Source organism: Aquarana catesbeiana, linkage group LG02 (assembly GCF_042186555.1).
Source record: "Aquarana catesbeiana isolate 2022-GZ linkage group LG02, ASM4218655v1, whole genome shotgun sequence".
NCBI lineage: Eukaryota > Metazoa > Chordata > Amphibia > Anura > Ranidae > Aquarana > Aquarana catesbeiana.
In genome coordinates this window covers 457,803,738-457,829,201 of record NC_133325.1, presented here as the reverse complement: position 1 = coordinate 457,829,201, position 25,464 = coordinate 457,803,738, and the positions used below count along the sequence as shown (strand labels likewise).

General features: G+C 44.0%; 1 protein-coding gene across 1 annotated transcript in view; it reads left to right on the top strand.

Moving 5' to 3' along the window:
- Positions 1-25,464, top strand: part of GPR161 (G protein-coupled receptor 161) — a 48,573-nt gene that overhangs the window by 440 nt on the left and 22,669 nt on the right. Inside the window, exons 2-3 of the mRNA XM_073615637.1 lie at positions 4,389-4,788; positions 15,547-16,268. Of these exons, the coding sequence (XP_073471738.1) occupies positions 4,430-4,788; positions 15,547-16,268 (1,081 nt within the window). The 5' untranslated portion in view covers positions 4,389-4,429. The remainder of the gene's footprint in view (positions 1-4,388; positions 4,789-15,546; positions 16,269-25,464) is intronic.

The window sequence follows — 25,464 nt, the reverse complement described above, 5'->3', positions numbered from 1 at the left end:
TTTTTTCTTTCATGCCTCTATATGCTTTTTAAAGTGTCTCTGTCACTAGCTACAGAATCTTGTCAAAGACATTCCTGCAAGGGAAAGGGTTAATAAATGGTGCTGCTGCTCTTTGTTTCCAGGTGCGCCCCTTTGCTTCCACAAGCCCCTATGTGACACCGCTGTCCTGTATTCATGTAGATCAAATCTGTCGCCAGCACATTAACAATGTGCAGAGCTTTTTTATTCTTGTAAGATCACATAGAAAAGCATGTATATTCACGTAGAGGCTGTCACATAGTGAGAACAGGGGGGGGTCAGGTATCCAACACATTCATACATGTCAGATGCTGAATTTTTTTTAGCCTTGGTGTCCTTTCATGAGAGTGAATATTGATGGGATGGGTGAGTATTAACCATTTTAATGCCGGGCACTTTCACCCTCTTCCTGCCTACTTTGACTATTGCGCGGTCATGCAATGCTGTACCCATATGACATTTTTATCATTTTTTTTCACACAAATAGAGCTTTCTTTTGGTGGTATTTAATCACCACTGGGTTTTTTATTTTTTGCTAAAGATTCTGAAGGGAAAAAAAAAATATTTTTCTTAAGCTGGCCATACATTATACAATTTTCTTATTCAATTTCCTTTAGATTTACCTTCAACTATGTAGTACAAGAGCCTGCCTGATTGCATACAAATTGAAAGTGTTTAGGTTTGACCTCATATTATATGGTTTTGGTAAATCCTAAAGGAAAATTGTACAAGAAGATTGTATAGTGTATGGCCAGCCTTAGTTTCTGTTAAACCTTTGCTGTAAAGTAGTTTTTCTTCATGTGCTGATGAAGCAACACTGCCTGGATGGGTACCGATGGGGCTGCACTGTAAATCAGTGCCCTGATTATCAGTGTAAACAATGTACTGAGAGCCTTGCCAGTTATCGGCTCTCCTTTCCTCACATAGAGGGACTTCCCATAACCGGCAAGTCTGTTTACCTGCGACCAGCTGTAATTGGACACATCTGATCACATGGTAAAGGGCCACTGTGATTGGCCCTTTACCCCGATCTGTGATCAGCTGTGTCCAGTGGACAACCGCGGTCATAGAGCGCATCCTGGGGGCCTCAGTTCTGGGAGGATATCCATGCATGTCCTACCCAAAATTGCTGACCGAGCTGTAGCTGTCTTTCGGCTATAGCTCGGCCGGCAAGTGGTTAAAGTGACACTAAACAATATCCTTGTTTTCCAAATATAATCCATACACAACCTCTACTTAAAGGCTAAGTTCACCTTGCCTGCATTGCCAGCAGAGCGTGGTTGTAATGTCAGGCTCCTGCAGAATCTTAGTATAGCTACAGTGAGGGAAAAAAAGTATTTGATCCCCTGCTGATTTTGTACATTTGCCCACTGACAAAAAAAATGATCAGTCTAAAATTTAATGGTAGGATTATTTTAACAGTGAGAGACAGAATAACAAAATTATCGAGAAAAAAAGTATTTTAAAAAAGTTGTAAATTGATTTGCATTTTAATGAGTGAAATAAGTATTTGAACCCTTCCCAAAACTTGACTTAGTACTTGGTGGCAAAACCCTTGGTGGCAATCAGAGGTCAGACATTTCTTGTAGTTGGCCACCAGGTTTGCACACATCTCAGGAGTAAGGATGAGCTCTGGCGTGTTTGCAAGCTGCACGTGCCGAGCCCGCCAGGAAGTCGGCAATGCGCTGCGCTAATCGTTGGCAGTGTGACATTTCCCGATCTCTGCAGCCGCACACAGGGAAATGTCTCACTGCTTGTGATTATTGCTGTGCAGTGCCGAGTTCCTTGCGGGCTCAGCATGTGCAGCTTGCGAACACGCCGGAGCTCATCCTTACTCAGGAGGGATTTTGTCCCACACCGCTTTGCAGATCCTCTCCAAGTCATTAAGGTTTCGAGGCTGACGTTTGGTAACCCGAACCTTCAGCTCCCGCAACATATTTTCTATGGGATTAAGGTCTGGAGACTGGCTAGGCCACTCCAGAACCTTAATGTGCTTCTTCTTGAGCCACTCCTTTGTTGCCTTGGCCATGTGTTTTGGGTCATTGTCGTCATGCTGGAATACCCATCTACGACCCATTTTCAATGCCCTGGCTGAGGGAAGGTGGTTCTCACCCAAGATTTGATGGTACATGGCTCCATCTATCACCCCTTTGATGCTGTGAAGTTGTACTGTCCCCTTAGCAGAAAAACGCCCCCAAAGCATAATGTTTCCACCTCCATGTTTGATGGTGGGGATGGTGTTCTTGGGGTCATAGGCAGCATTTCTCCTCCTCCTCCAAACACGGCGAGTTTAGTTATTGCCAAAGAGCTCAATTTTGGTCTCATCTGACCACAATACTTTCACACAGTTCTCCTCTGAATCATTCAGATGTTCATTAGCAAACTTCAGAGAGGCCTGTACATGTGTTTCCTAAGCAGGGGGACCTTACGCGTGCTGCAGAATTTCAGTCCTTCAAGGCGTAGTGTGTTACCAATTGTTTTCTTGGTGATTATGGTCTCGGCTGCCTTGAGATCATTGACGAGATTCTCCCATATAGTTCTGGGCTGATTCCTCACCATTCTCATGATCACTGAAACTCCACAAGGTGAGAACTTGCATGGAGCCCCAGACCGAGGGAGATTGATAGTTATTTTGTGTTTTTCAGTTTGCGAAAAATCGCACCAGCTGTTGTCATCCTCTCACCAAACTGCTTGGCGATGGTCTTGTAGCTCATTCCAGCCTTGTGTAGGTCTACAATCTTGTCCCTGACATCCTTAGACAGCTCTTTGGTCTTGGCCATGGTGGAGTGATTGGAATCTGATTGCTTCTGTGGACAGGTGTCTTTTTTTTTTTTTATACAGATAACAAGCCGAGATTAGGAGCATTCCCTTTAAGAGAGTTGCCAGTATAGAAGACACCTGGTAGCCAAAAATCTTGCTGAATGATAAGGGATCAAATACTTATTTCACTCATTAAAATGCAAATCAATTCATAACTTTTTTGAAATGGATTTTTCTAGATATTTTTGTTTATTTATTCTGTCTCTTACTGTTAAAATAAACCATTAAATTATAGACTGATCATTTCTTTGTCAGTGGGCAAACGTACAAAATCAGCATGGGATCAAATACTTTTTTCCCCTTACTGTATCTGTCCTTAGCCCCATATGGGGCATACAGTTACTGGAGAGCAGGAAGATCAATTACCTATGAGAGCGATCACCAGTGGCCTCGCAGTTCATTGAGAAGTACAAGGTGTCTGCTGCAGTGAAAGACAGTAGTTGTAGTTCATTCATTCACAGAACTTTGTGAATGAATGATGTGGCTGTGTGGGTGGAGCCCCGCAGGACCACACTCTTTTTAAATTGTGACAGCGGGTGTGGAGAGAGGATCCCCTGCCCGCTGTCACAGCAGGGGATCAGAGGGGTGCCAACAAGTGCTCTTTGGTAACATGGTTGTAACATCCTAACAAAGGTGTATGTATCCTTTAAAGTGGAACTTCACTTAAAAAGAAAGTTCTGCCCCCCCCCCCCCAAAAAAAAATTGGTGTGTGTGTGTTTTTTTTTCTTTTTCCGCAACCTTCTGACACATCACACACCCCAGGAGGCTGCGGGACCAGCACAGCACAATCCCACACATGCACAGTGGGGATTCGGCTGTGAAAAAGCAGGAAGTCACAGCTGGCTGCCACATCCAAGATGACGGCACTGGGGATCCAAAGGATCGGCTCCAGTAAACACAGTACTGAAGTCAACATTGCGGTCATATACACTTCTCCGTGTACAATACAAACCCCATAATCCATAGTCCCAAAGCCATCTCAGAAGCAAGCAAGAGAGGATAACTATGTTCCTACATACAGTGGGATCGTGGAGAATGAATGCAGCCACCCTCCAACAGGAAGTCAAATCACCGCAGGAAACAAAAAAAGAAAAAATTTGGAGATGTGAAGGAGGCTGTGCCCAATAAGATACTTTTTTTTGAGTTAATAATAAATACTACGCAGTGTGTAAAGAGTATTTGTACTTCATCTTAGCTTTTTGTCACAAGATAGGATATGCATTCCCTGCATAGTCCTCTCATAACAGCCTGTAAAGGGAAAGGTAGGGCTACCCATGCTAAACAAGAAAAATAACTAAGAGGGGGCTGCGGAAAGCCTATGGAGTCTAGGCATTGTAGACAAAGGAGCTGAAACCAATAGATCATAGAGATACCCGGGTTCTCACAATGCCTGCACAAGTGCTGGGAGACCTAGAAAAAGAAACAACACATAATTTTGCAGAGTGTTTGCACCCCCCCCCCCCCCCCAAAAAAAAAGATAGCACTCCTTCAAAATACTTCATTTATTGATTATTTTATTTTTATAATTCCATTTTGTTTTCTTCTTCTAGGTTCCCAGCATGTTTCAAAACGGATTGCTTTGTGTTTGACAATGAGCATCAACTCTTCTGGAGAAAATGGCGTGGGAAGTGAAACTGCAGAAAATGGGGCTACTATAGTAGCCGAATCCATTGCTATTATCATCATTGACATTCTGATATGCCTGGGCAATCTTGTCATTGTGATCGTATTGTACAAGAAGTCGTATTTGCTTTCCCTCAGCAACAAGTTTGTGTTTAGCCTGACGTTATCCAATCTGCTGCTGTCTATGCTGGTGCTTCCATTTGTTGTTGTCAGCTCTATTCTAAGGGAATGGATATTCGGAGTGGTGTGGTGCAATTTCTCTGCCCTTCTTTATATGTTGATCAGCTCTGCCAGTATGCTTACTTTGGGCATAATAGCAATAGACAGGTAAGTCGTTTTAACCATTAACATACTGTTTACTAAAGTGAGGGTCTTTCCACATAGATTTTTGATTGGGCCTAGGTTTAAATCCAAACTAAAGGCATCATACCAAACCTTAGGAGCAGGCAGGCTATTTATTGCAGAAGTGGCGTGCATTAAAATACACCAACCTGCCTGCTCGCAGTCTTCTCTGGTATGTAAGCTGAGCTGCACATGCTCAGATCATTTTACACAAACATTACGGTCCCTGTGTGCTGGGATGATGAACACCTGCACATGCATAGGCATATTACATGCTGTTCATACTCACTAAACCACTATGAGATTCGTTGTCTGTATTCTGCAAAAAACCTGGTTGATTCTGCTGTTTTCTATCTCCACTTTCTGTTTATGTCCCCAATTCAGCTAGGGATTTTGAAGAGCAGTGTTGGCAGCTCTGCTCATTCTCAGTTTTCAGTGAGTTTCTAAGCTGAACATTTCCTCCCTATAAAATTTGAGCAGCCCATGTGACTATAGAGTCACACGTGGGCGTATACCCAGTGGTGAATGGCAACCCACTCCCTCCCTCCTCCATGCCCACTATCCATCTAAACACAATGGGAGTTGGATATTACATGTAGATTAATGGAGGCTTCACCTCCCTCTTATTCTATGAAACGGGCTGGAGGGGGTGACACAGACTGTGACTGACCGAAATCCACCCACACCATGAAGTTGTTAAAAAATAATAAAGATTTGATTTCAAATATATATTTGTATGACAATTTTAACCACTTGCCAACCGCTGCACGCCGATATACGTTTGCACAATGGCAGCGGTGGGCAAATGGGCGTACCTGTACATCCCCTTTAAGAAGCGGGGATAGCAGGCACTCGTGAACAGCGTGACCATGCCCGCAGGACCCGCCGGTCTCCCGGCCGTGTCACGGAGCTTCAGAACAGGGAAGTGCCGATGTAAACAAGGCATTTCCTCGTTCTGGCTTTGTCATTTTATTTTTTATTTATTTATTTCAGGTACTTATATAGCGCCGTCAATTTACGCAGCGCTTTTACATATACATTGTACATTCACATCAGTCCCTACACCCTCAAGGAGCTTACAATCTAAGGTCCCTAACTCACATTCTTACATACCAGGGCCAATTTAGACAGGATCCAATTAACCTACCAGCATGTCTTTGGAGTGTGGGAGGAAACCGGAGTACCCGGAGGAAACCCACGCAGACACGGGGAGAACATGCAAACTCCAGGCAGGTAGTGTCCTGGTTGGGATTCGAACCAGCGACCCTTCTTACTGCTAGGCGAGAGTGCTACCCACTACACCACTGTGCCGCCCCGGTGCTCTCTGTCATCGGGAGCAGTGATCGCTGTCATGTGACTTAAAGCCCCCCCCCACAGTTAGAATCACTCCCTAGGACACACTTAACTCTTCATCGCCCCCTAGTGGTTAACTGCTTCACTGCCAGTGTTATTTACACAGTAATCAGTGCATTTTTATAGCACTGGTCGCTGTATAAATGACAGTGGTCCCAAAATAGTGTCAAAAGTGTCCGATGTGTCCACCACAATGTCGCAGTCCCAATAAAAATCGCAGATCGCCACCATTACTAAAAAAAAATAAAAATGCCATAAAACTATCCCCTGTTTGGTTTGCGCAAAAGTTATAGCGTCTCCAAATCAATATACGCTTATTGCGATTTTGTACCAAAAATGTAGAAGGATACATATCGACCCAAACTGAGGGAAAAAAAATGTTTTTTCTTTCTCGTACATCACGGGACACAGAGCCTCAATAATCACTGATGGGTTATATAGGGTATCACTAGGTGATTGGACGCTGGCACACCCTAAACAGGAAGTTCAACCCCCCTATATAATCCCACAGGGATACCTCAGTTTCTTCGCCACTGTCTTAGGTGTTGGTCACGTGTAAAGATGTGCTATGCTGAACTCCAAAGGGAATATCCTATACTGGGGCAAGCCAGGCAAACCGGATCCATTTCAAGGTGTCCTTTCTAGGCCGAATTGGATGGTACCCGGGCCTCGTGTCTGAAGAAACAAGGTTTAACCTGTAACGCTTCTCTTTTTAGAGAGCTGGCCCCCGCATTTCAGAATTTGGTTTTTCTAGCCTTATTCTTGGCCAGGTTCTTTACAGGCCCAGAACTGCGGATCCCCCTATCCATAGGGGGCCCCAGTCTCTGAAGGTTTTTCCAAACGAAGCCCACCGTGAGAGGTGAAGATTGGGTCTGTATAACAGAAACCTGCAGCTGGATAAGGTAAGGGAGATTCCACATTGTCACCACCGGGGGCCGCCAAGAGCACATACCTTCACATGCTTGATTGTCTGTCTCAGTGTTCGTGCTGCACAGCTCCTCCAGTCGAGCTCCAGGTAGGATGGGATAGGGGGCTCTTCCTCGGGGATATTCCCCCCCAAGATTAGGGGGGCCGCAGTGGATCTTCCTCAGGCTCTGAGGACCCCCCTTCTGCAGCGCCTTCCCCCCCTGAAGGACCTGGGATGGCTGGCCAGGGAGAGCCGTCGGGGTCAGGGGCTGCATCTGGTTCTGGCACTTCAGCCCCTGTATATATTACGCAGGAGGTTTTTTCCTCAAACATTAATGGACTAGAGGAAATATTAATGGCCTTAATCGCATCTTCACTCAGTGGAAGAAAACGCACTAGGTCTTCCTCCGTTACCCAGGACCCTCAGGCAGAGGAACTCTGGGATAAGGGAGAAGAATCCCTTTCAGAGGATCGGGATGGGACTGATGATTCCTCCTCTGAGGAATCAGGTGGAGAAGGGCTCTCTTCAGCTTCTCAGGATGAGAAGGTCTTAGTACAGATCCTTGCTGGATTGGTCCGCTCCACATTTAAATTACCTGTATCTGAGTCAGTTAAAGAACCCTCTTCTTCTTTGGGTTCACTGAAGCCTCCACAAACAACACATGCTTTTCCTGTTCATAGTTTGCTAGAAAAGCTCATTTATTCTGATTGGGATCACCCAGATAAATGTTTTTTTCCGCCTAAAAAGTTTTCAACACTTTATCCTATGGAAGAAAAGTTTATAAAGATGTGGGGGATACCGGCTGTTGATGCCGCCATTTCCTCCGTAAATAAGAGTCTGACTTGTCCTGTAGACAATGCTCAGATGCTCAGGGATCCTGTTGATAAAAAAATGGAATCCCTGTTGAAGGATATTTTCTCCTTAGCAGGTTCAGTAGCTCAACCTGCAGTGGCAGCGATCGGAGTCTGTCAATACTTAAGAGACCATGTTAAGCAGGTCCTCAAAGTTCTACCTGAACAGCAGGCCCCGGGGTTGGCTAACCTTCTAGTGGCCTTATGTTTTGCTGTTGACGCCATCAGAGATTCTATCATCCAAACCTCTCGTCTTTCACTTGGGTTGGTGCATATGCGTAGAATCTTATGGTTGAAAAATTGGTCAGCCGAAGCACCATGTAAGAAGCTTCTGGCTGGATTTCCATTTCGTGGTACAAGGCTGTTTGGAAAAGATTTGGACAATTATATCCAAAAGATCTCTAGTGGGAAAAGCACTCTCTTACCTGTTAAAAAAAAGGAGTAAGCGTCCCTCTTTCAAACAGGCTCTTTCCCCAGCGCCAGGAGCATCAGCCTCCAGGCAGTCGCAACGGCCTCCTCCGTCAGGGTCTAGAAATAAATTTCAGAATCGACCCCAGGGACAAAAGAAGTCCTGGGGGAAGAAGCCTACTAGACAAGACGCTAAAGCCTCCTTATGAAGAAGCGCCCCCGCTCGCTCGGGTGGGGGGAAGACTGCTACGGTTCTCAAAGTTCTGGCAGGATGATTTCCAGGACAGATGGGTAATCTCCACGGTAACTCTAGGTTACAAACTGGAGTTTCAAGAGTTCCCCTCTCCTCGTTTTCTCAGATCAAATGTCCCCAGAGATCCAGAGAAAAAGAAGCCGCTCCTTCTAGAATTAGAGCGACTATTGTCGCAAAAGGTCATCGTGGTGGTTCCCACGAAAGATCAAGGATTGGGATTTTATTCCAACCTTTTTACGGTTCAAAAACCAAATGGAGATGTCAGGCCCATCCTGGATCTAAAGGATCTAAATCGATTCCTAAGGATTCGATCCTTTCGCATGGAATCAATCCGGTCAGTAGTCTCCATCCTACAGGGAGGAGAATTTCTGGCATCAATAGACATCAGAGATGTGTATCTGCATGTACCCATTTTTCCTGCTCATCAAAAGTACTTGCGCTTTGAAATAGGACGCCATTTTCAGTTTGTGGCCCTGCCTTTCGGGCTAGCCACTGCACCTCGAGTGTTTACAAAGATCTTGGCTCCCCCCCTGGCCAGATTAAGGGCTCAGGGTATAACTGTCGTAGCATACCTAAATGACCTGCTCTTGATAGACCGGTCGGTAGCCTGTTTGAGTGGGAACTTGATGACCTTGATCACTTGTCCAATGAACTGCCTATATCCTGAACCTGGGCCTGGGCACAGATGCTCATTCTGGTAGAATGGATATCTCCTGAAGACTGATGGAGAGAATAGACTGTCTACATACACAGATCAGTCATAACATTATGACCACTGACAGGTATAGCAAAAACCATTGATTATCCTATTACAATGACATCTGAAAGTGGGTGAGATATATTAGGCAGCAAGTGAACATATTGTCTCTGAAATTGATATGTTGAAAACAGAAAAAAATGAGCAAGTGTAAGTATTTGAGTGACTTTGACAAGGGCTAAATTGTAATGGCTAGATGATTGAGTCAGAGCAACTCCAAAACTGCAGCTCTTGCAGTTGCCGGTTTGCAGTGGTTAGGACCTACAAAAAGTGGTCCAAGAAAGGAAAACTGGCAAACCAGCGACTGGGTCATGGATGGCCAAAGGCCATTAATGCACCTGGGGTGCGAAGGCTGGCTTGATTTATGCATTCCCTCCTATTCTGCTACTGCCACGACTCCTTCGCAGGATCAGGCAGGAAAAGAAGTTGGTACTTCTGGTGGCCCCAGCTTGGCCCAGGAGAGCCTGGTATGCAGAAATAGTAAGGATGACAGTAGGTTCCCCGTGGACCCTACCGTCACGTCCAGACCTGTTATCTCAGGGTCCAGTGTTCCATCCTGCCTTACAAACGCTAAATTTGAAGGTTTGGCTATTGAAACCCACGTTCTGAAGAGTCGTGGGCTCTCAGGTCCTGTGATCTCTACCCTAATCGATGCAAAGAAGCCAGCTTCCAGAGTGATTTATTATAGAGTCTGGAAAGCTTATGTATCCTGGTGTGAATCCAGGGGTTGGCATCCCAGAAAATATGTAATAGGTAGAATTCTTGACTTTCTACAAATGGGATTACAAATGAAGCTGGCCTTGAGTACCATCAAGGGCCAGGTCTAGGCCTTATCAGTATTATTTCAACGACCACTTGCTTCACATTCTTTGGTTCGAAACTTTATGCAGGGGGTGGCGCGTCTTAATCCTCCGGTTAAGGCGCTCCTAAACCCCTGGGACTTGAATTTGGTTCTGTCGGTTTTACAGAAACAGCCTTTTGAACCAATACGTCAAATTCCCTTGGTCTTGTTGACGAGAGAGTAAATTTTTCTGGCAGCCATTTCTTCTGCTAGAAGAGTATCAGAATTAGCAGCTCTTTCCTGTAAAGAGCCTTATTTAATCATACACAAGGATAGAGTGGTATTGCGCCCTCATCCTAGCTTTCTACTGAAGGTGGTTTCAGATTTTCATCTAAACCATGATATTGTTCTGCCTTCCTTTTTTCCAGATCCCTGTTCTACGGAAGAAAGGTCACTACATTCTTTGGATGTAGTAAGAGCAGTCAAGGCCTATCTGAAAGCAACTGCTCAAATTCGCAAAACGGATGTTTTGTTCGTACTGTCAGAAGGTCCCAATAAAGGACAGGCAGCGTCAAAATCTACCATTTCAAAATGGATTCGACAAATGATTATTCAAGCTTACGGTTTGAAACAGAAAATTCCACCTTTTCAAATCAAGGCACACTCCACAAGGGCTATTAGTGCTTCTTGGGCGGTGCATCACCAGGCCTCTATGGCTCAAATCTGCAAGGCCGCAACCTGGTCTTCAGTCCATACATTCACCAAATTTTATCAGGTGGATGTGAGAAGGCATGAGGATATCGCCTTTGGGCGTAGTGTGCTGCAGTCAGCGGTACGAGGTCCTCAGGTCTGATTACACCCTACGTTGTGTGGTCCCCTCCCCTCAGATAGCATTGCTCTGGGACGTCCCATCAGTGATTACTGAGGCTCTGTGTCCCGTGATGTACGAGAAAGAACATAGAATTTTTTATAACAGCTTACCTGTAAAATCCTTTTCTTTTGATGTACATCACGGGACACAGAGGTCCCGCTCCTCTTCTAATATACTTATATTGCTTTGATACAAAACTGAGGTATCCCTGTAAGGGGAGGGATTATATAGGGGGTTGAACTTCCTGTTTAGGGTGTGCCAGTGTCCAATCACCTAGTGATACCCTATATAACCCATCAGTGATTACTGAGGCTCTGTGTCCCATGATGTACATCAAAAGAAAAGGATTTTACAGGTAAGCTGTTATAAAAAATCCTATTTCTGCTCTGGTCAGAAAGGGGGAAAAAAATCTTCCGGGGCTGAATAATGTATACTGTACCCAAACAAATTTTTTTCCTTTTTTTCATACAAATAGAGCTTTCTTCTGGTGGTATTTGATCAGTTTTGCAAATTATTAATTTTTCTTCATAAATTTTGGCCACAATTTATACTGCTACATATCTTTGTTAAAAATAACCCAAATTAGTGGATATTATTTGGTCTTTGTGAAAGTTAGAGAGTCTACAAGCTGTGGTGCAAATCATAAAAAATTGATCACGCCTGATGTACTGGTGACCTATCTCATTTCTTGCGACCCGAACAAGCCAGGAAAGTACAAATACCCCCCAAATTTTTTTTGTTGTCACTCACCGCTGCAACAGTTCGCTCTCCCTCCTCACACGCTGTCTCTGTGTGAGGAGGGAGAGCCGGCGATGAGAAATGATCTCATATGTTTACATATGAGATCATTTCCCATTGGCAACGCCGATCACGCCGCTATGATTGGCCGTTTTCAGCGATCTGTGACTGGCTGTGTCCAAGGGACACGGCCAGCACAGAACTTCCCTAATGCGCGCCCGCGGGAGCGCGCATCGCGGAAGTAAACAGGAGGACGTCCAGGGACGGCCTCCCAGCAATTAGCGTCTGCACTGCAGCCGTCTTTCGGCTATATCGCGGGCGCGAAGCGGTTAAACAGTTTATTGATGTTGATTAGTTTTACTCTGTATTTCAAAAACTGTTTATTTTTTTGAACGTGTGACCAGCAGCAGAGGACTAGAAGATCCTCCTGCTTAGGTTTACCTGTAAACCGGCTGGGAAAGATCTGGGTCATGTGACAGCTGTATATAGATTAGGAAAATGGTACTAGTTTTTTTTGTTTTTGTTTTTTTTTTTTTTAATTAAAATAATTACAGTACCATCATCCACATACAGAAATAGAAGGGATAATGCAAATTAAACAGTGTGTGTTTAGTATCACTTTAACCTTCTACATGTGCAAATATACATCAGCTTTAGCTTGATGTGGAGTTGTTGTTACATAGACTTCTTTTCTATTGAATATTTATTGCACAATTGCCAAATATCATTCCCTAGGAAAAGGAGACATTGAGACGCTTCTTTCTGCTCTTGGAGTTAGATTGCACAGCTGCTGCCTCTCAGCAGTTGACATAAACTGTTGTTGCAGCTTGGTCGTGTATGGCTTATGTGTCAGGTTTGTTTTGCTAAGAGTGGAAGTAGGAGTTCAGCTGTTGGGAGAATGGTGATCAGATATATTTGTTGCTTCATTCTTGCCACATTCTTAAAAAAATGGCTCTTAGGGTAGAATTCACTGGCACGATATTACAAGCCACAACTGTTTGATTTTTTTTAGCTTTGTCTATGGCATGTAGGTTAAATTTAAATCAACGAAATGCATTTAAATGATCAAAAGCATTTTTTTTGGTAACCATTGTGTCGTGCTGTTAAAATGAGAAGTACTATAAATGATCAGGTTTTCAACAAATAGGACAAATTTATCTCAACAAATTTGTGCTTAAAGGATAAGTTCACCTTTTACAGAAAAATCTGTAAGGTGAACTTACCCAGGACCCCCCACCTTGCCGTCAACAACACCCCCGCCCCCCCCCGCTGACCTGCGTGTCGGCGATCGTCCGTTCTGAGCCCCGGTATAGCTGTGTCGTGGCTCCGGGGCTTAGAAATCCCCAGAACTTTATCTCCTAAACGTACCCCGTCAGGAGGGACATTTAGGAGCAGTCTAATTGGTTGGCGCCGACCAATCAGAACCCATGAAGCCTGTCTTCTCAGCAGGGAAGAAGAAGAGAGAATTTTTTTGCGCCAGAGCCGTGAGATGGCTATACTGGGGCTCAAAATGGGCGAACGGCGCCATGCAGGTCAGCGGGACAGGGGGTGGGGGGCGAGATGAGGGTCCTGTGTAAGTTCACCTTACAGACTTTTCTGTAAAGGTGAACTTGCACTTTAAGGTCAACGATGTCTAGATGCCCAGGATACATTTAGTAGTGTCAGCATGTTTCAGTTAATTTCCCAGTAGCTTCCCATAGCCAAACAGGGAGTGAGAGGAAATCCTTGAAAATTAAGGGAATCCCTTGGGGCCCCCCAGGTTATTGGAAGATTTCCCCTCTATTACTTTGCTGGGGACAACCCGAAATTTAACTTTCAATGATAATGGTAAACAGGACAAATGGAGAAAGGGTGAATATCCCTATTGGAGGCACAGAGCGCAATAAAAACTGACAGGTGTTCACTTCTAATCCATCTCCACTCTATCCAAAAAAATAATTGCCTTTAGTTGTACTTTAAATTTCATGATATAGAGGGTCTTAAAGTTGTTGTAAAGGTTCGGTTTAAAAAAATAAAAAATAAAAAAAATAACAAACATGACATGTTTACCTCCGCTGTGTGGTTGGTTTTGCACAAAGTGGCCCTGATTCTCCTCTTCTGGGGTCCCTCCTGGCTCCCCCTCTTCTCGAGTGCCCTGTCAGAGAAGCGCTCTCCTTTGTGGACACCCGTGGGGGGCCGCTCCCGTGTCCTGCTGCTGTGTCCGTGGACACAGACAGCAGGACTCGGCTCTGCTGCCCGCGTCATTGGATGTGATTGACAGCAGCGGAAGTCAATGGCTGCGCTGCTAGCAATCTATCCAATCAGGACATGAGACACCAGCCAGAGCTGGTGTGCTCGTTCCCGTTGTGGGAATTACAGGGCTCAGCTAAGTATAAGGGGGGCTCGGGGGCGCTGCTACAGCACAGGAGGTATTTCACCTTAATGCTTTAGGGGAAAAACGGCGAGAGTTTACAACCCCTTTAAGTAAAACCCCCAACCTCACCAAATGAGCCACACAAAATATTCAGTGAATGTAGTTCTACAGTTGGGTGCTGTTCAGTGTATAGGTAGAACAAGCACTTAGGCATAATTTAAAGGGTAACTTCAGTTTTTAGAAAAAAAAATTTTGTAGAACAAAATGTGCATTTATTATTTCTCACAGGACCCTGCAAAGCGTTGTCTCAGTGGATCACAGGTGCAATGTCAGGCACCTGCATGCTCTCCCGTTTTGTGCAGTACCTCCATACTGGCTTTCGGTTACAAAGCTGGAAGAAGAATAATTGGACTACGAAGGTGCTCATCAGCTCCCTAGCAGTCCATTGAGAACTACAAGCTGTCTCACTCTTAGTTCGCTCATTCACAGATTGCTATGAATTAGTAGATGTGGCCATTTTTTAAAAATGCGACAGGCTGCATGGAGAGAATCACAAGGTGGAACATGTTACAACCTAAATATGGGTGTATTATGTTGAAAGGTGAACTTGGCCTTTAATGTAGAAGTGATATAGTATGTCTCTTTGGTATTTAAAACCATATATATATATAATTTATAGTACACACACAGTTCCATTTTAAGTAAGCAACTAGGTATGAAAAACAGACTGAGGGGCCACCCAACAGGTGTCAAAGAGCCGCAGGTTGGACATCGGGGTTGTGAATTGATAAATACAACATTATAGTAGTTCTAAAGGCTGAAGGTTTTTTACTTTCATGGATTTTATGCATGAAGGTACAAAACCTTCAGTATGCAGCTCCCTTCGCAGCCCCCCTAATATTTATCGGAGCCAGATCCAGTGATGTGCATGAGAGCAGCTGCTCACCCGAGTGTCTGCCGCCTGATTGGCTGAGAGACAGCAGCGGGGACAATTGGCTCCTGCTGCTGTCAATCACAGCCAGTGAGGAGGGAGCAGGGGTGGGGCCAAGCCCTGTTCTGTGTGTCTTATGGACACACAAAGCGGGGCTCGAGAGCAGCAACACACAAGTGCCCTAATAACAAGCAGCGAAGAGGGGCCAGGAGTGCCAGCGGAGACCTGAAAAAGAGGAGTAATGGGGGGTGCCCTGTCCAAAACCACTGCACAGAGCAGGTAAGTATAACATATTTGTTATTGAAAAAAAAAAAAGAAAAACATATCTTTATTATCACTTTAAGTCTTATAGTACTGCTGCTTTTGACTGCATTCACACTTGTACATCACACGTCATGTTTTTGTGCATTTCATCAAGACAGCCCATTCATTCCAGCGGGCTGCAACTACTGCGGCTTTTCATATTCTAACTAAAATAAGTACATTTTTTCATTAATTTTATTTTTATTATTTATTTATATATTATTATTTTTTTTGCAGGTATTATGCGGTCCTTTACCCAATGGTATACCCTATGAAGATTACAGGAAATCGCGCAGTGCTGGCTATAGCATATGTTTGGCTCCATTCTCTCATAGGATGTCTTCCTCCCCTCTTTGGATGGTCCTCACTGGAGTTTGATAACTTCAAGTGGATGTGCGTTGCTGCATGGCACAAAGAGGCTGGCTATACTGCCTTTTGGCAGATTTGGTGTGCTTTGTTGCCTTTTATCATTATGATGATTTGCTATGGCTTTATATTTCGAGTGGCCCGAATAAAAGCTAGAAAGATCCACTGTGGAACTGTCATTATCGTTCAAGAAGCTCCTCAGAAGAATGGGAGAAAAAATTCCAGTACTTCTACATCTTCATCGGGGAGCAGGAGAAATGGGTTTTCAAGTATTGTCTATTCAGCCAACCAGTGTAAAGCTTTTATAACAATATTAGTAGTTATTGGTGCTTTTGTGCTTACCTGGGGGCCTTACATGATTGTCATAAGCACTGAGGCCTTATGGGGGAAAAACAGTGTTTCTCCCATAGTGGAGACTTTAGCTACTTGGCTATCATTCACAAGTGCAATTTGTCACCCTCTTATTTATGGACTTTGGAATAAGACTGTGCGTAAGGAGCTTCTAAGCATGTGTTTTGGCAACAAGTATAGAGATCCATTCCATCAGCAGCATAGGACTTCACGAATGTTCAGTATTTCCAATCGGATAACAGGTAGGTCCTGTAGACTTCATTATGTAAGTTTTGACCATTGTGAAAATATTTTCTAAGAATGTGAGGACTAGTTCTTATGCCTGACTCATACCTAAGTTCTTAAAATTGAACAATAAAAGGCATCCTTCCGTGGATATACATATTGCATTCAATGGGCATCTCTCCTTGTGGTAAAATGAATTGCATTGCTTTGTCTTCAAAAAGGGTTCTGACAAAACAGAACTTTTTTGTAGCTAATTTGCACAGGAGAGTGCCTTGACCCCACAAGCATGCCAGTTACTTTCACTGAATGTTACACTACGTATATGCGCAACATGTGTTAACACTCAAAAAACGTGAGCAGGAACGCGTGTTCCCGCTACGCTCATGTGTGATTGGGGCCTAAGAGTGATGTCAGCACACGTGATGAATTCACATGCACCTGGCCCGCTGACATTTTAACCCCGGTCAGCTTTCTTGGGATAACAACAGATGCAGCTAAGAAGCCGCTCGGCTGTTATTCCAAGCAGCGGGAGGGGACATCTCCCCCCTCCCAACGCCTTCTGCGGCTCTCCCGTCCCACCAGGAGGCCCAAACGACCAGCCGGCACGTCCGCCAGCTGGCCAGAGACCCGAACAAAGCTGGAATCGGCTTCGATCGTGTCTCGGATCTAGTAACCCAGAAGTGATGTTATGACATCACTTCTGGTTTACAGAAGACTTAAAGGCACCAAATTTAAAAAAATGACAGCATTCAAAACAGCCCCACTTGGCGTTTTGAATGGTTTTAAGTGCAAAGGAGGGATTTGGGGTCTTATAGACCTGAGGTCCCTCCATAAAGAGTGCCTGTCCCTGCCTATTACTGTCACAAGGGATGTTTACATTCCTTCCGACAGCTATAAAAGTGATCAGAATTTTTTTTTTTTTAAATGACAGTGTACAGTGGGACAGTGTAAAAATAAAAAAATAAAATAAAGAAAAAAGTAAATAATTTAATTTAATGCGCCCCATCCCACCGTTACTCATGCGCAAAAGCGGGGGACTGGTGAGGGGGGGCTGTGTAATGTAAAGGGGTCCAGAGGTACGAGGGCCGTGTAACATAAAGGGGTCCAGAGGTGCGGGGCTATGTAATGTAAAGGGGTCCAGAAGTGCGGGGGCTGTGTAAGGTAAAGGGATCCAGATTATTATCTTCTTTCTTAACAGGTGAATCTGGCCCTTAAGTGTAAAAAGGTTGCTGACCCCTGGTTTAGGTCTTTAAAAGAGAAGTATGGCCAAAGCTTGTTTGGTCATACTTCTCATGTGTGTCACAGAAGTACACTTACTTTTGCACTCCTGTGACCCAGAATCAGCCGACAGAGGGCTAAAGTCGGCTGTTGCCTGACGCCACAGAGTCGCTCCAGTGTCTGGATGTATCCCGAAAATAATGTCAGGATGTACTCAGATGCCTGACCGGCAGCTGGGTCAGTCTCTAAGCGCACCTAGAGCTGCACGATTCTGGCTAAAATGAGAATCACAATTTTTTTGCTTAGAAGATAGATCACGATTCTCGCAGCGTAAAATCATCTTTCACATTGAAACAAAAAAATTGGGTTAACTTTACAGTTTTTTTTTTTTTTTATTCATTGAAGTGTATTTTTTCCCAAAAAATTGCGTTTGAAAGACCGCTGGGCAAAATACAGTGTGACATAAAATATTGCAGCAATTGACATTTTATTCCCTAGGGTCTCTGCTATATATAATGTTTGGGGGTTCCAAGTAATTTTCTAGCAAAAAATATTGATTTTAACTTAAGAAACAAGTTTCAGAAAAAGATTTAGACTTTAAGTGGTTAAACCTGCATTTACACCTTGGTAAAAACTTGGCAGACTGCCTGGATTTTTTTCTTTACACAGAAGTTTATCCCTTTGATCTAAGAAGGAAGAGTTAGTTACAATGTTTCATGTTAAAAACTTGGCAGACCGCCTGGAATATTTTCTTTTGACAGCTGAGTGAGCAAATAAGTCTCTCCACTTCTTTATATGAAAGAATCCGCAAACTCTGCAATAGAGATCGTCAGAGGGGTTGAATCGAGATCACAATTTTTTTAACGATTAATTGTGCAGCTCTAAGTGCACCACTGACATGCTGAGCCAGCCGCTACCACCCCCTCCACAGCCTCACACTCTAGTGAGTGCTGAAGGGACAGAGCACAGATTGCTGATTGACAGTCAACACTTTGTGCTCAGAGTAGACCCGAAAACTGAACAATTAGCAGTCAGGTGATTGCTCAGTTCTCAGGCTTAGAGCTGACGGGGTACAGCTGCAGCATCAGATCGATGCTGCAGCCATATAGATGAATATGCATGTTTGTATTTTACTTCCTGCACTTCTCCTTTACAGCAGAACTTTACTCATAACAACTTGATAAAAAATAATGTTCTTCAGCAAGATCCATACATCCCACAATAATTATACTACCAAAATGAGTGTGTGCTGTAAATTGCCTCCAGCATTGCTCTTGTTTCTTCTTACTGGAGGCTGCTTTTTTGCTGATGCCCAGAGCCCCTTAACTAAATCATAAAGCCATTGATTTACCATTTTCAAAAAACAGTACATTCCTGGAATGCTTTGATAGCTAACTGTCACATTTGCTTGTTTCCTCAACCAAACTGTCAAACCATCAAATGGTCGTGTCATAACTAATCACATGTGCAACATCATGGCAGTTGCAGATCAAACAGAAGCAGCTTCTTTGGCTGTAAAAGATAGGAAGGTTTAATTCCACTTTAAGACTGTCAGCAGATCGGCCTCTACAAATTCAGCAGTGCTTAAAAATAGAGAGCAACTGAGCATGTGCAGAGGAGGGTGGATTAGTATAGGCACTTATTTATACTATTTTACATAGCTATACCTGCAAAAGGAGCCAGCCTGAAGTGATCTAGTAGGGCTTAATTTTCTAACTAAAGTTCCACATTAACAAAAAAATTTTAGCCCTTCTTTTTTTTAAAAATGTTTTTATTATTTTTTTAATCCTCTGTAAAAAGGTACAGTGGGGAAAATTAATTATTTGATCCCCTGCAGAATTTGTAAGTTTGCCCACTTACAAAGAAATGAAAGGTCTAAAATTTTTATCGTAGGTGTATTTTAAAAGATTGACTGAATAGTAACCAAAAATCCAGAAAAAACACGATACAAATGTTATAAATTGAGTTGCAGTTCAATGAGTAAAATACAGTGCCTTGAAAAAGTATTCATACCCCTTTTGTTTTCCACATTTTGTCATCTTGCAACCAAAAACGTGAGTATTTTAGTAAAGTATTTTATTGGGACTTTATGTGATAGACCAACACAAAAGTGGCACATAATTGTGAAGTGGGAGAAAAATGATAAATGGTTTTCAACATTTTTTACAAATAAATATGTGAAAAGTGTGGCATGGATTTGTATTCAGCCCCCTTTACTCTGATACTGTTTGGTAGGAGGTGAATGGAAAGCATGTATGGTTTAATCATGTACAAACATATTATCATATAAATATAGAATCATACAAATACTACGTTGCATAAAAACAGGTAACAAAATAGGCACTGGGAAGTTAAAAATGGGGTATACCCATGTTGAGGCAGGTATTTAGAAAAGGGTAACCTCTTCATCAGAGCCAGGAGAACAGGAGCAAAGTCTGTATGGGCCGGTAGGCCGACGTGTACACGGGGAGGAGTGGCTAATAGGAGGGTATGTCCTGTGATGGATAATTGATTATTCCAAGTTCCATACCAGTCCACGTCTAGGTGTTCTAGGTGGGCTATAGATCAGAACAGTATATACCGTACACTACAGACTATGAATGAAATAAGAATGTATAATAATTGTATTTTCCTTTGCGGTGGTAATTGGCTGTCAGATGTGCCTGTCTCCAGTGGGTATGTAGAAGCGTCTGCAGTCTGTAAAGGTCCTTTGGAGTGGAGAGCCATATGATCCTGGAAGTTGGAGGGGGGGAGGAGGAGGGAGGGGTTGTCCTTGAGGTAGCTGTAGCCGTGGATGCCTGAACAAGATGCGTCTTGCTGCCTGGGATAGGCAAGTGTTCTCTGATACCCCTATCTAAAATCTAGTGGAACCAATTGCCCTCAGAAGTCAACTAATTAGTAAATAGAGTCCACTTGTGTGTAATTTAATCTTAGTATAAATACAGCTGTTCTGTGAAGCCCTCAGAGGTTTGTTAGAGAACCTTGGTGAACAAACACCATCATGAAAGCCAAAGAACACATCAGGGATGAAGTTGTGCAGAAGTTTAAAGCAAGGTTAGGTTATAAAAAAATATCCCAAACTTTGAACATCTCACTGAGTGCTGTTCCATCCATCATCCGAAAATAGAGTATGGCACAACTGCAAACTTACCAAGACATGGCCGTGACAGGCCGGGCAAGGAGAGCATTAATCAGAGAAGCGGCCAAGAGGCCCATGGTAACTCTGGGGGGGGGGTGCAGAGATGCACAGCTCAGGCGGGAGAATCTGTCCACAGGACAACTATTAGTCGTGCACTCCACAAATCTGGCTTTTATGGAGGAGTGGCAAGAAAGAGAGTCATAAGAAGTCCCGTTTTCAGTTTGCGAGAAGCCATGTGGGGGACACAGCAGTGGAAGAAGGTGAGAGAAAGAGCTGGGTGCACCCAGCTCAAAGCCACCTGTTGGGATCTGATGAGCTGCTTGAAGAATCCGGGAGCCTGTCTGGTCCACAGCCAGAGAAATCCAATTGAAACAGAGAAAAATGCCAGCACATCCGGTAGAGCTGCACGATTAATTGTAAAAGAATTGTGATCTCGATTCTAAACCCCCCCCCCCGAGCTCCAGCCTGGATTACCGCGATTTTCAGGCGTCACCGGGATGTACCGTGGACCGGAGAAGTCGTCGGAACCAGCGTGGAACGCAAAAGGCGCCGATACCGGAACTGATGTCAGCAGAGAGCGTGATGCGGTGGATGCCTGGGCGGTACCACGTTTCTTCATCAGAGACCCCGGCCGGGAAACACCAGCATTGATCCGAGCAGGCATGTCATTCTTTTTCTAACGTGAGCTTCATTATGACTGCACAATCACATCTAGTAATCTCAGTCCTCCCTATGCCACCATGCACCACTCTGCGACCTGGGTATATATATATATATATATATATATATATATATATATATATATATATATATATATAATTATTAGAGCTGGACAAAATGAGAATCACGATTTTTTTGCTTAGAATAAAAAGATCACGATTTTCTCTCGATTCTCGCGACGTAAAATCTTTCACATTATACAAAAAAAAAATGGGCTAACCTTACTGGTTAGATTTTTTTTTTTTTTTTTATTCATTAAAGTAATTTTTAAAAAAAAAATTGCATTTAAAAGACCGCTGCGCAAATACAGTGTGACATAAAATATTGCACCCACCACCATTTTATTCTCTTGGGTGTCTACTAAAAAAAATATATGTTTGGGGGTTCTAAGTAATTTTCTAGCAAAAAAAAAATAAATGATTTTAACTTGAAACCAACAGATGTCAAAAAGGTTTAGTGTTTAAGTGGTTAAACTTTTTTTCACTTACACAGGAAGTCTATTCCATTGACAAACTGTTACAATGTTTATACTTAAGTTGAACTGATAAAGAATGTTTTGTTTCTTGGCAGACTGCCCGGTTTTTCTCTTCCTTTCTTTTGAGGGCGGTGGCTTCAGAAGAGCAGAGAGAATTCTTTGCATAGAAAGAATTGTGAAACACTTTGGTCAAGATCGCGATAACGATTCTTGACGATTAATCACGATAACAATTCTTGACGATTAATTGTGCAGGTCTAATATAAATAAATATATATAGTATATCCATTTTTTTTTCTTGTCGAGTTTAAATTTGATATAGATTTTTCTTTTTTAAATTAAAATGTAGATCTGTGGGTGGTGCATGGTGACCGGGAGGACTGAGATATCTATATCTATATATATCTATATATATCTATATATATCTATATATATATATATATATATATATATATATATATATATATATATATATATATAGATATATATATATATATAGATATATATATATATAGATATATATATATAGATATATAGATATATATATTAGAGAGAGAGAGTAGAAAATGGAGCCTGCTGCCTGGGCTGTTGTCAGCCCCAATGACTAACCTGAAGGGGCGCAACATGGTTGAGGAGTGGCAGCATCATCAGTGCGCTGCGTAGTCTCGTAAGTGCCGTTTTCTTTCTCGAACATCACGGGACACAGAGCCACAGTAATTACTGATGGGTTATATAGGTATCACTGGTGATTGGACACTGGCACACCCTATCAGGAAGTTCAACCCCCTATATAATCCCTCTCCCTTGCAGGGATACCTCAGTTTTTACGCCAGTGTCTTAGGTGATGGACGTGTAAAGATGTCCTGTGCTGAGCTCCAAAGGGAATATCCTAAGATCCTATACTGGGGCAAGCCAGGCGAACCGGATCCATTCAAAGTGTCTTTTCATGGCCGAATTGAATGGTACCCGGGCCTCGTGTCCGAAGAAATGAGGTTTTACCCGTAATGCTTCTCTTTTTAGAGAGCTGGACCCCGCAGATCAGAAAATGGCTTTAAACTTCCTAATTTCTGGCGAGGTGCTTTACGGTCCCAGAACTGTTGGATCCCCCTACTGATGGGGGCCCCAGTCTCTGACGGTTTTTTCAAACGGAGCCCACTGTGAGAGGTGGAGATTGGGTCTGTGTAAACAGCACCCTGCGGCTGGATAAGGTAAGAGGAGATTCCACAGAATTTTTGAGTTCTAGTGGCTTTTCTCCTTTAAGGTAAATGCATGCTATGCCTATTGTGACCACCGGGGGCTGCCAAGAGCACAAACCTACGCATGCTGACTGACTGTCTCAGGTGTTCAGTGCTGATTATGTCCCAGCATCTCAAAGCAGGCTGCAAGCAGGTAAGGTGGAAAGGGGGATTTCTCATGTTTGAATGTTCCCCCAGGCTAGAGAGGTGCCACAGGGGTCTAGAAAGTGGTTATACCACCCGGGCTCTGCGGCCTAATGGCCACCATCTCTGAAGATAGCCGTTCAGGCAGATCTTGTTACCAGCCTCCCTCCTCCCCCCCCCCCCCCCCCATCCCCAGCTTTTTCTCCAGAAGCATGACAGGAGAGTCGGCAGTGCGGGAAGCGCTCGTTTTTTTCAAAACTCGAGGGGGGGGGTGGTAGAGGAGGGGGCGGGACGTCAGCACAGAGTGTTTAGACTCCCACTCAGGCCAGCTGCAGGCTATTAAAGGCACTCTGTACAGGTGCACTCAGCCTTCTGAGAGACACAGAGCTGACGGTCGCATGTAAGGTGGGACACAGGCATTCTCCTAGGCAGCATTTACTGAAGTAACACCAGACTGAGCATTGGGTAGCAAGGCTTTTAGCCAGACTACATCGCTCAGCGGGCAGTGTTCATTTGTATACCTCACACCTTGTTGCTTTGCACTATGGGTAGAAGAGGTTCAAGCACCCCAGGAACCAGAGACACTAGGGGATCTCGTTCAGGTTCTGAGGGCCCCCTGTCGGCAGCATCCTCCCCCCCTAAAGATGGGCCAGGGACGGCTAGCCAGGGAGAGCCATCGGGGTCAGGGGCTACACCTGCTTCTGGCACTTCAGCCCCTGTATATATTACACAAGAGGTTTTTTTCTCAACCATTAATGGTCTAGAGGAAAGATTAATGGTCGTGATTACGTCTTCACTCAGTGGAAGAAAACGCACTAGGCTTTCCTCTGTTCCCCAAGACCCTCAGACAGAGGAGCTCTGGGATAAAGGAGATGAATCCCTTTCAGAGGATCGGGATGGGATGGATGATTCCTCTTCGGAGGATTCAGGTGGAGAGGGACCCTCTGCGACTTCCCAAGAGGAGAAAGTCTTAGTGCAGATCCTCACTGGATTGGTCCGCTCCACATTTAAGTCGCCCATACCTGAAACTGCTAAAGAATCCCCTTCTGCTTTGGGGTCACTGAAACCTTTCCAAGCAGCACATGCTTTTCCTGTTCATACTTTACTTGAAAAGCTTATTTATTCTGAGTGGGATCACCCAGACAAACGTTTTTTTCCGCCGAGAAAGTTTTCAACACTTTATCCGATGGAAGAAAAGTTTATTAAAATGTGGGGAATACTGGCTATTGATGCCGCCATTTCCTCCGTAAATAATAGCCTGACTTGTCCTGTAGACAATGCTCAGATGCTCAGGGATCCTGTAGATAAAAGGATGGAATCCCTATTGAAGGATGTTTTCTCCTTAGCAGGATCAGTGGCCCAACCTGCAGTAGCAGCGATTGGAGTCTGTCAATACTTAAGAGACCATGTTAAGCAGGTCATCAAAGTATTACCTGAACAGCAGGCCCAGGGGTTTGCTAACCTTCCAGCGGCCTTATGCTTTGTGGTTGACGCCATTAGAGATTCTATCGTGCAAACCTCCCGTCTTTCACTGGGGTTGGTGCATATACTTAGAATCATATGGTTGAAAAATTGGTCAGCCGAAGCACCATGTAAGAAGCTACTGGCTGGGTTTCCATTTCGTGGTGCAAGGTTGTTTGGAGAGGACTTGGATAACTATATCAAGAGAATCTCTTGTGGGAAAAGCACTCTCTTACCTGTCAAGAAGAAGAGTAAGCGTCCCTCTCTCAAACGGACTCTTTCTCCAGCGCCGGGGGCTTCAGCCTCCAGGCAGTCTCGACGGCCGCCTCCATCGGGGTCCAGAGACAAGAGTCAACCCCAGGGACAAAAGAAGTCCTGGGGAAAGAAGCCTACTAGGCAAAACACTAAGAACTCTGCAGGAGGGGGCGCCCCCGCTCACTCGAGTGGGGGGAAGACTGCGACAGTTCTCAGAGCTCTGGCACGAGGACTTCCAGGACAGATGGGTAGTCTCCACGGTAACCTTAGGGTACAAGCTGGAGTTTCAGGAATTCCCTTCTCCTCGGTTCCTCAGATCAAATGTTCCCAGAGACCCAGAGAAGAAGCAGTCGCTCCTTCTAGCGTTAGAGCGACTTTTGTCGCAGGAGGTCATTATGATAGTTCCCGCAAAGGACCAGGGATTGGGCTTCTATTCCAACCTTTTTACAGTCCAAAAGCCAAATGGGGATGTCAGGCCCATTTTGGACTTAAGGGATCTGAACCGATTCCTAAGGATTCAATCCTTCCGCATGGAATCAATTCGAACAGTAGTTCCCACCCTGCAG